Below are 12,008 nucleotides of genomic sequence, written 5' to 3'. Positions count from 1 at the left end.
CATAGCTCTGTCCTCTGGGAGTCACGAACTCATGGACCTCAGCTGTGGACTTCCACTGAGACAGGGTCTCTGCCATTTCCTCACTTTTAATAAATGAAGTCTCCAAACAGCATCTACAAACAGAAGGAATGGCTAGCACTTCTAGCACAAACGAGACAAATGACTGTACAGCTCAGGTGACACCCCGTAAAACCACTGGTCATTCACAGCCTGCCAACCTTCTGTTCCCTACCAAATTCAGCTGGAGTTATGGAATCACGCCCACGCCATCTGAAAACGAGTTCAGATCAGTGTTGCTCATTTCACACATATCAGGACTGTATCGACCCCATTGTCCACCCATAACAGCCATACCACCAGCTGCATCTCCTTTTTACGTGCGGTCATTCTTGTGGCCACGATGTATGCTCTGCTAGCAGCAAAGAGAGATCTCCAAGATCAGATACGCTGGTATTTCGGTCAAAGCTTTTAACCTTTTGCATTGAAGCAAAAAAAAAACCAAAACAAACCACTACTGGATATAGTCAGGAGATGTAATGCCACAGTGAGCAACAAGCCAGAGTGGTGATCCCTGCAGCAGTTTTCTGAAGACACACGAGTTACGTCAGAGAGAGAAAAAGATGAGGCACAAGGATACCAGTGGAGGAAGCTCTGATGACAGCAAATACGCAATTAGGACTTAGGATGGGAAAGCAAGTGTTCAGATAAAGAAATAAAGGAACTGAAGAAGAAAAGATCTGGAGCTGAAAGAAACAAAGTCAAGAAGATGCTTCAACATGCAAGGGTGGGTTTGAAGCAAGCAGACAAGAGGACAGATCCTGAGCTTCCACTGAGGACCCTTGCACCAGGAGGTTGCTGGATGATGGATGTGAATAAAGGCAGCACGTGACCATGGAATCAGTGAAGTGACCTGCCAGGGATGGAGAGCAGGCACAACTGGCACCAGTGGTTGTGAAAGGATTAGCTGAGCATTAAGGAACAGGGGAAGGGAAAGATTGGTGCCAGTCTGACACAGAAAGGGGTTCTGCAAGGAAACAAAGAGAATTTACATGAGAGAGAAGAAAAGTTAGAGAGACAAGCTAGCGTCTCTACAAGATAAGAAGTAGGAAGGGACAAGTATGTGGCATACTGACAGATGGGAAATGGGAAACCAAGTCCATACCCTGATCAGGGCATCAGGTACTCCAGTGAATTCAGGCATTAGGGTAACACAGAAATGACCAAGGACAAGGAGGGGGAAAAAAACATTCAGAATGGGTGCGATGAATTGAGACCTTCAGTAATTGCTTATGCACTGCAAGTAAATGCCAAAATCAGGCATACCTGAAAACCATAACGCAGTGTACCACAGAGCAAAGCAACCCATGGGAGGCAAACTTTCACTGCACCTGACAAAACAAAAGTGTCAAGCAAGGAAGGCAACCCAGAGAACAGGACCATGCTCTTCTAACAGGATAGCAGGACTGAGAGAAAACATGACTAATTACTGCAGTTGCTTAACGAAGATCCCATTAGCCTGAATGCACTGGCTGTCACAGAGGAAACAGAGAAAAGAATTTCTCTTGCATGCCGTGCCTCTTTCTCTCCTGGAAACAATCACTGTAGTCTTTAAAGCTGCACTCATGTTTTCCTCTTGGAAACAAAGCAATAAAACAAAGTTACTAATCCTTCCCCAAAACAAAGGTTAGAGAAGAGACCCCAAGTACCAAACAGACCTCACTTGTGCCGTCTGTGCCCTGGGAAGACAAGTCCAGAATATGGGCAAAATACAGCACTGCAACCACTCCTTAGTTTACCCAGAACCAGCATGCAGAAACATTCAGCAGAAGCTGGATGTGTACAGAAAACCAAGCAACCTCTCCTCGTGGGCAGCAGCTACCCAACACCAGCTGGTACCTGGGACTGGAGCCTCCTGATGGAGGAGGAAGGGAACGGCCAGAGGTCACACAGAAGGCAGCAGCGGCAACCGGTGAGCTGGAGAGCCAACAGCAGCTCCACACTGCTGTAATCCAAGCTGCCACACACGGGTACTGCTGAGACATGGAGAGAAGCTGCGCGGGGGGAAGGGAATGAGCAGCTTCTCAGATCCCTGCAGCTTCCCTGCGCCGTATCAGAACCTTAACTGATGCTCATGTTATTGTCTTTCAAGGCAGGCAGGCACCAATAACATAAGGAAAAATTAAGTTATTCATTCCTGAAGAGGAAGCAGAAGATATTAGCAATATTCTACAAGCAGCGAAAAGCACAAGCAACGATACCATTAAAATTGATTGGGAACACCACAGAACCTCTCAATGGTTTGTTTGATTACTCTGACTGAGCAGAGACATCGGTCTTGGTAGTTTTCTGTATTTACAAAGAAGATGAAATTTGTGCATTTGTGTTTTCACTGCAGCAGCTTCGAGTTGTTAAAAAAGAATTACAACCACAACATGAGATACCTCGCTCCCAACAGTCTCAAAGGCTCAGCCAAGCAACCAGCTGATCGCAGCTGAGGAATTCTGGGGCAAACTCCAAAAGCATAGGAAGCTGATAATGTAAACGTCCAAAATATGCAGCATAACAACATGGTACTTAATCCTGCACCGACCGCAGGCAAGTCCCAAACTGGACTGCAAGTGATACACAAAGCGCTGGCAGGGGCCAGGCAACAGCGGCAGCAAAGCTGCCATCCGTTCTGCTGAGCCTGGAGACCGCGTCTGGTTCTGCAAGGATCACTTTCCTGTTTCCACCATCATCTCTACGCTGTCAAAATAAAAATCATGCAGTTGTGGTGAGCGGTGAGTTCACTGCTCAATATTTGAATTTTGGCAACTACACTATGTTCTGGAGAGCCTGAGGAATACGGGGCAGCACTTAACACCTCCAAGCACTGCATGGCAAAATCCATTTTGGCATGCGAGTCCCACTGGTGCGGAATGTGAGGAATAATGAGACAGGAATTTCTAGAAATGGTGCTACAAGGCAGCTTCCAGTGTGCTTCTTGCAGGCACCAGAGGGAGGCACAAAGTAGACCAAGGATACCACCTCACAGAAACAGCATCCAACACATCTGGGAAATTTAAATTGATTTTTTTTTATGCCAGACTCTACAGAAAACTGGGGCAGGCCAGCTGAACAGAACCCAAGCATATATTATACCTTGATTTCAACACCAGGTATCCTTGGCATGCCCCAAGCATGCCTGCATTTCAGACAGCCAAGTGTGTTACTTCCATGGGCACTGGTTCTGGAACAACTACATTAAAAACAGCATGAGAGAGACGCCTCTATTTTAAACCTTCATGACCTGGTAAAGCTGAATTTGCATCACCATAGACACTGTTTGGTCCACACCTCATCATGGTTGAGATATTTTCAAGGTCACATTCCACAGAGACACATTTTCCTGCACGTTTAAGTTATTAAGATTTCCAGAATCAAATTTACAGAATTTACTCTGAAACAGTTCCTGACACTTACTCATTTACAAAATAACACCATACCAGAAACTTGCTGTGAACTTTTGAGCTCTTTGAGAAAGGGTTAAGGGTTGATGAACTTTTTCTTTTGTGATGTTCTTAAAACAGGAGTCCAGTTAAAACATATACAATGCCTGGCATCCTATTAAACAAATATGTACAAAAACCCCACATAGCAATTTTGTATCTCACTACTATGGTAAGTTTTTTTTTTTTAAAAAAAAAGGGAACACTAAAAACTGGTAAGATTTTATATATTATGTTTTCGAAATAATAATTTAAAAACTCATAAAATTTTTCTCCTTAAAATGTCCTAGTAAAGTTATGCATTTGAAAATACAGACCATTTGAAACTAAGATTTTTCCTCTTTAGTTTTACAGGTCTATAAAAACCTTTTTCAACTGAACACTGTCCTCTATCTTGTATCCCAATCCACTTCCTCACACAGGTCACAGCCCTCTCTGTAACGCTTCGATTCAGTGCGCTTCCTCCACCTCGGCTCCCGCCAGCACTGTACGCCAGCCCCAGCTCTGCCCCCGTTCTGCCATGACAACGCAGCTTCTGTTCCGTGCATCCCAGACCGACTCCATGACTCCCATCAGATTTCAGAGGCAGGCCTGAAAAGGCCTCCTGAGCACTCAAGCACCAGAGCTTCCCGCTGGAGTTGAACTGCAGCAGTTCAATTCACACGAAGATCAAGCTCCATGTTAAAATTCTACCAATTTAACACCTCGTCCTCTCAGCCTCTAAAGCTGTTCTAGAACCTTACCTGTCTCACTCCGACCATCATTCCCGAGTCTTTAGTTAGAAGTGTCACTTTTCACTCTCCACAGTAAGAATAACTGAGTTGTATCAAGTTTAGGGAGTTCTGTAGCTAGGTAAAACGGCATTTTGAATCACCTGAAGTCTTCTCATTGCGGAAAGAGCATCAAGGCAGAAAATGGCGCTCAAGGGCACAGAGCTAAATCCTGCTCTCAGTTATTGCGGTGTGAACCACGTTACTGACTGACGGAGCTACTTCAGATGTACAGCAATGCAACTGAGAGCAAACTACGGGTCACTGGATACAAACAGCTCCAGCGAAAAGCTAACAAAGCCTGTATTGTGCTGCGCACAGCAGAGCCAGTAAACAGATGCAAGAGACACCTCGATGTGTTCCTGGAAACAAGGGGGCAGGGGTCTGAGTGCTCTGGTGGAAAACCAGGAAAGCGAGATTAAGATAAATTAAAACAAGTTTGGTGTGCTGAGCTTGACAGCCCCTCCTTTTCTTATGTCTTTGGCAGCTTTCAGAACAGGTATGGTTATAAAATGAATCGTTATTTTGCACTGAAAAATAGGTATAATGTAGTAATTCAGAAATGTATTAATTTCAGAAGCAGAATGTCACCACAAGACACAAGAGTAACGCTGGTAAAATGAGCCTACAGCAATTTACAGGTATTTGAATAAAGGCTGACGGATCTTTCTAAGAAAACGTGCAATTTGCACCCAGAAGGATTAGTGTGGGGTTCTTGGAGGAGGGGAAGGGGGCAGGGAAGGGGTGTCAGATAGTTTTTATGATTGTTTTTTTGGGTTTGGGGTTTTTTGGGGGGCAGTGGCTCTTTTTTTTTTTTTCAACCTCATATCTATTGTCTGATTATCAGCTGAAATCCCCTTCCAGGGAACTCCAGCATCTACAAGTCCTTCTGATCAACCCTGCAGCTTCATCTAAGGGTATTAAAACACACTTCAACTTACAACAACTGCTTTTACGTACACACAGTCAGTAAAACACAACCTCGGGTCAGGAAGGTTCATGTTCAGGCTGCTGAAGAACTCTGCAGGAAGACAAACACCAACAATTTCTGGGACTGACTGAATTCTCCTTACAAACCGACCAGGCCGCTGCCAGTTTGCACGGTGTAAATTTATTCCCTGCGAACCACGAGGTGGGGATCTCTGGCAAAGCAGGCTCGTAAGGAAGTCTCTTACTCAGCCTAATGTTACTATTAACACTTGGAGCCATTGCATCAAGCCAATTTTTCTGTTTGTTTTTAAAGTTTGATAGAAATGTCACTAGTGGAAAAATTAAGTAAAGAGCACTGGTTAGCCACAAAACTGGACACACCTGGCTGCAAACCCACCAAAAGAAACTGACTTCATTAGTACGAGGGACAGCAGAGTAAAATTTATATCTGAAATATGCCTGCACCAGTAGAATTTGCTGAGGCCACAGGCTCTCCGTGTGTTTTTACAGCTGTGTCAAGTTTTGCTTTCTGACTCTTGCCGACATTCAGGAGTGCTGAAGGAGCTCAGGCTAACAGGTCCCCAAACTTTGTAGCTGAGATTTAGATTTCAGCAATTTTAACAACCAGGTTTTGAAATAATACAAACTCCATTTGAAGCTGGAGTTGATGTAAATTAGCAGTTAAAGTGCCTTACCTTCTACCACTTTTGGCTCCAATGAACGTGTATATTTAAGAGCAGACAGCATATTTTAATCCACTGTCAATATCAATTCAGGAATATCGTATCCATTCTCTGCATCAAGTGTCGGACTTGTTGCTAGATATGGAAACGAGTTGAAGAACTGAAGCTTTGTCAACAAGTTGAACTAATTGCATCCAACCAGAAATTTCATACAGGTGCTCCGTCACTTATACCACGATACAGGAACGTACAAATCGGAGTTAAATGCTGACCTTTGATACCCCACGAGAGAAAAAGCAGGGAATGGAATTTCCTAACCTCCCAGGAGCTATGCAGATGATAACTTAGTGCCCTAGAAGTATTCAGTAAAGTTTCTTTTCATTTAACTTACTTTTGAGAAAGGCTCAGATTTTGAAATCTGAAAGCATCAGAGGAACATTAATGTCTTCTTTTTATTTACTGTTCTTATCTTGATATATTTAACTGTCATCTTAGTTAAGAAGCAAGGGAACAGCTAACCTCTTCAATCATCAATGCATAAATTATTACCATCTAACATACAGTAAATACTGCCAGAAGAGACTAAAAAGTTCATTCACCTTGACAAAATAATGACTGAAAGATTACGAATAATTAAAAGAAGAAAGGAAAAAAAAATCACTAAAAGATTATGAAAGCCCTACACCTTTGCAAACACTACGGGGAAGAGAGCAGTGCTAATTTCCAAGTTTACAATCGAGGAGAGTTCACCACACTCTCTTACACACCCTGGTCTAGTTAGCCATTACCTCAGGAATTCACGTTCTCTCACAAGGAGCCATTAAAATCAGTGGGCCTCTGTGCAGCTAAACGATATTAAATATACACACAGATGTAACTGTTTTTGAGATCAAGCCTTTAAACGTGTACATACCTCGCTTAAGCATCAGCTATCGCCACATAAAAGCTATGTTAACACTCGGTTACAGTCAAAAGTGTGTTACAGGCATCATATCATTGCAAACTAAGCATGCTCATTATTACACTGCATGACCATTATTACAAACAAAGACTGTGAAACTTAAATTCAAGGATAAACTGAAAAGATGCCTACCCAGCCAAGGTAGAGAATGAATGGCATTCAAATAACTTAAGATCTCCTACAGCTGCATCATACAGCAACCATACCGTTATAATACGCATGTATTAACATTGGAGGCTCCAGACTGGACGAAAATATAAGGATACTGGTCGTTTCTTTTACACTTTGGGGGATTTTGGGGAGCAATGGAAAAGTTTAGTTTGCAGAAATGGAAACCCTGTGCTTCCCTTTACAAAGGGCTGACTGTAAGCACTATCTGTTTTTCCCTTAAAGTTTACTGGAAAAAAAATCTGAATTCAAGTCTAACTTACACCATGCTTCACTTTTGAGTTCTGCATGCTTGTAAGGGCAGCAAAGCTAGCTTTGCTTCTCTTTGGTGTCTGCTGCTGCTTCAAATCCTGCAAGGAAAACTATAAGATGGCATTTGAGGTTAGCTAATATAAGGCAAAATTAGGGTCAAAAGGGTGGTGGGGTGTTTGTCTAGGCTCACTCACACTGCCTTACGGCCTCTGACCAGGAAAGCAGGGATTCCCAGATTAGAATTCGTGTAAGCTCATTAATGTACCAAAAATTTCTAAGATGCATGAATTTAGATTTAATCCAAAAGAAGGTTTGCTTTCAAAATCAAGAGAGGTAGATTTAGATCAGATATTAGGAAAAAATTTTTTACGCTGAGCGTGGTGGGACACTGGCCCAGGTTGCCCAGAGAGGTGGTGGATGCCCCATCCCTGGAAACATTCCAGGCCAGGTTGGCCGGGGCTCTGAGCAACCTGATCTGGTTGGAGATGTCCCTGCTCCTTGCAGGGCACTTGGACTGAGTGGCCGTTAAAGGTCCCTTCCAACCCAAACCATTCTGTGATTCTATAATTCTAAGATTAAGAAGATGATTTGTCTTTAAAGGCAAGCTGTAACATAGTAAAGCTACAAAAATTCCCAATAACTAGGGAAAAAAGCCTTTATTGATGGAATAACTGAAGTTACACCAGAATCAACACTTTCTAAAACGACATACAAAATAAAAGATCAGAGAGAAACTTCTTAAATTACTAATGTGATCACATACTAAATTCTAATTTGCCGTTTGTCACCAACAGGAATACCCGAGCAGCCTCTCCCTTGGTTATCTGGCTGACAACTAAGACTTGACAACGTGCCATTATTGCTAGATGAAAAATGTCACTTCTCCAACAGTTTAATTTAATCACAGGCAAACCTCTATTTAATCACTGAACAATTCTTGTCCTTTTCCACAACACAGGAGATCTTTCCCAACCTTATTCTCCCACTACGAGTGCCCTGAACATAGACATCCCTCCTGTCGCCTGTGTGATACTGGGGTTATGAAAACAGCCTCCTACTGCCACTGCTTCTGCACTGCCTTCACTGAAGATTATGACCCACACAAGGCTGGAGAAATTCTCTTACAGACTTCAAGGCCACAAATGATAATTACAACTAACCCGCACAGGTTAGTGTCCTCAGGACAGGACAAAAAGATCCAACCGTGTTCTTCCTTCAAACTTGCAAACGAACCGTCCTTGGAGTTACTCTCTCCTTACAACACTTCTTTTGTGATCAAGACTAGGTATATTAAGAATCCAAACTGAAAAATTAACTAATGACTGGTTATAGTCACGTACAGGAACTTAACATAAAAACCTTGTCCCTTAACTTTCCTTTCACTCACCATCCTAGACACAGGGGAAACTCAGAGCTCTGCTGGAATTACTTAAGTTGCAGTTTTACATTTGGCACCAGGCAGGTTTCTCCCTACCTCAGCTGCTTATTCCCATCCACAAATGCCTGGTCTGTTACAGCAGCATCTGTTTCTGCAATCACATGGCAAACCACGTGGAAAATTAATTACTTTCAGATAAATCAATATCTTCATCTAGGCCATGGCAGTTTCAGAAACAAGGCCAGTGGCTCAATACAGCAGGCAGTACGGCTGTGGGAACGAATAGTCAGTACAGGCTACATGCACCAGCTTCAGCTGCTGAAGAAATAAACAAGCAGCTACAGGATGATCTTAGGCATTCTTCTAAGACACACAGAGTAACAAAAGCATTGAAAGATGGGAATCAACACCAACGACAACTTACCCCCATCACCTTACCACGCTGCTCAACATCCTCCCACATGCAGTGAACGATATAGCGGCACATGTACTTGCCTGTGCGACCTTCCTGCTTCATGCGTACCAGACACATCCTGCAAGAACATAAACACCATGTTCACAGCTTCCAGTGTTTCTTCAAATGTAAAGAGTAAATTAAATACATTTCAGCTCATTTAAGATTCTTCTTACAGTATGTGTTTTTGTGATCAGGAAAAACACACATAGAAAGATTTTTTTTTTTTTAATGAACTATCACAAACTTTTCTGTTCTGCTGGATTTTGGCCAATCCGGCTCCGGAAGAGTGACAGTGGACTCTGTTCTGGCTGACAGTACTGTAATCTAGTCAAACAGTACTGCAACCTGAATTCCCCAGCCTTTGGAGCAGGAACAAATGCCTTGGCTCATGCTCGGCTACAAGCCAGCTGTCGTTCAGCCTGGTATACTAAAGCGCTCTAAGAGTCCGAACTAGCCAAGCTGTGAAAGCTTAAGCAAGCTACAGACTTCTCCCAAATTCACATTAGCAATGTCCTAAATTATTTCAGCTACAAGGGCCTTTGGATACACACCCACCCGCTTGGCAAAACCCCTACACGCCGCACATGCTCGAAGAACTCACAAGTTTGTAAGTGCTTTGTGGGATCCTAATGAGAATACCAGGTTGATTTGTTTTACTTTTTTTTAAGCTTTAAAGCTACTTCAACTTCACTGCTGCTGGTCTGTCTAAAAAAATAAATCATCAGAACAAAAATTTTACTTTGCCTCTTTTACAAAATCTGTAAACAGCATGAACTGGCTAATCCCTCACTAAGCTATGAGACCAGTCCTATCCCCAGTCCCACCTTCTCTACCCCTCTAATCAGCTCTGCTCCTGCGCTACGAGTCAGAAATACCTGTCCAGGATTGACTGCGTTACTCTATCTTGATGCTCAAACACCAGAGCTGAAAGAAGTCACTGCTTTGCACAGAGACATGCTCCAGGTGGGAAACTGCTCACAGGAAATTCTTCTCACAGCTTACGTAAAAGGAACAGGGCAGAGCTGCTGGAAGCTGCTTTGAAGCAGTCGCGTACCAACAATACTGAATGTGCCACAAGAGTTAAGGGGTAAAAACAATTATTTTTTCATCTCTTCACCTCTTCAGTGGACATACAGGCATGGAAAGTATCTGTTGATCTGTGAACGCCAGCTCAACAGGGAGAATCACAAACCCTTGAAGCTTGCCTGTTGAGCTGACCTGTGAGAGACAGATACCAGTCTTCATGATGAATTCTATCTTGTCTACTGATTAGTAAAGGAAAGATATTTTTTAACCTGCAAAGGAACCAAACTTACTGGCAGTGATGAGTCAAAGAGACAAAACAAACCAAAGGTAACAAAAACTGCGTTAGTCCTATATTCTTTTTTTCTGATTACAACCATACATTGTCCCATCCAAGGGCCATTTAACTGAGACACCAAAATTGAAAGAAGAAAAGCCCATGGACCAGAATTTGATTTCTAGATGGAGAGCTTCCAAAGATGACACTGGCCATACAAGAGATGGATCAGGCTCCAACACAAGCCAGGTGGAATGAGGTCAGAAGACTGGAGAGAGGGACTGAGGCACGACAACTAGACCAAGGATCAAAGGGTGGAGTGACTGAGAGAATCTGGCTAGAGGGCGGGTAGAGAAGGGGAAGAGCAGCCGTCAGCAATGGGAACACTGGACAGACTGGGGCAACTTCTGTCCCAGGAAACAGAGCTGTGTAAGAATTCCCAAGGTTTATACTGTGACAGTGACAACTTGGTATCTGTCAACAGCACCACTGTCCCAGCAAACGCAATTAAAACCGTACCAAGAAATGAATCCTTGTCTTGCTTACAGACGTCTGCGAAAATGTGGTCCAGAACTCAGAGAACAGCCATCCAGTTACCAGTCCTGCCTCAAGACAAATGCACAAAGAGCTTAAAGTTGTGTCTTACTTCCACCAGTTTCAAAACCTTTGTTCCTCTTGTGCATTTATATAATTGTACTGTATGAAAAATTTAATGAGTAAGAGTTACTGCATCTCAAATTTTTACCCCCTCTTAACAAGTCAAAGAGAAAAAGACTCAGTTTAAAAGACTAGATTTGGGCTAAGAAAAGCATTTTTATATTTCTCTTGCTGAACATACAAGCTGAAGGGGGGAAAAAAAAGAAGGAAAAAAAAAAAAAAGAGTGGCTTGGCAAGAAAAGCTCCTCCTGAGCATAAATACTGGTTCCTATCCAGTCTGCATTCAGTAGTGGTGAAGCAGGAGGAGAGAGCAGAGCACGAACCAACAGCTAACAATTAGTCACTGATGAGCAGGACTGGAGTGGCGTTCAGAGTAAAACCTGCTGCCCACAAAGCCTAAAAGGCAGCTCTGTGTTTGGATGCATAGTGCTGTCACAGAGCTGTTCTGCAGCACCACGAGTGAGATCATGGAATTTTGCAGTTTATTTGAAAATTTGGTAGTTTGTTACTACACCTGCCGTCTGAGGTTTAAAAGACACAGGCAGGGGGGTTGGACTAGATGACCTTTGAAGGTCCCTTCCAACCCTAACCATTCTATGATTCTATGATTCTATGATTCTATAAGCCTTCTAACTAGATCAACACAGCGTGAAACATTTTATCATTTCACCACAGAATCTGTTCTGCAGTTTAGTCAAATACTGACACATCTTCATCAAACCATGAAAGCAAAATTATTCCAAACTATCTTTAGAAAGCTGCCTACCTGATATTGGCTGGGTTGGATAATTTATGCTGTATTTAAGTTACGCAGAGAGATGATGCGTGAAGGAAATGATATGAAAGGATGCCTGAAAAGGAACAGGAGCACCTGTAACTCGATCCATCTAAGATGCGATGTAGCAGTTTCCCACAACAGTCACAGCCGCCACTGCTTCTGTCAGCATTGCCATGGTGCCAACAG

The 12,008-nt window shown here is 43.0% G+C and overlaps 1 protein-coding gene across 2 annotated transcripts in view; it reads right to left on the bottom strand.

The window, feature by feature from the left end:
- Window positions 1-12,008, bottom strand: part of UQCC1 (ubiquinol-cytochrome c reductase complex assembly factor 1) — a 48,734-nt gene that overhangs the window by 14,327 nt on the left and 22,399 nt on the right. For both annotated transcript variants that reach the window (XM_086760770.1, XM_086760769.1), the window contains exon 7: window positions 9,055-9,163. In XM_086760770.1, coding sequence (XP_086616896.1) covers window positions 9,055-9,163 — 109 coding nt within the window. The remainder of the gene's footprint in view (window positions 1-9,054; window positions 9,164-12,008) is intronic.

This window comes from Chlamydotis macqueenii, chromosome 16 (genome assembly GCF_036417535.1).
Source record: "Chlamydotis macqueenii isolate bChlMac1 chromosome 16, bChlMac1.mat, whole genome shotgun sequence".
Classification (NCBI taxonomy): domain Eukaryota; kingdom Metazoa; phylum Chordata; class Aves; order Otidiformes; family Otididae; genus Chlamydotis; species Chlamydotis macqueenii.
This window is presented reverse-complemented; position numbering and strand designations above follow the sequence as displayed.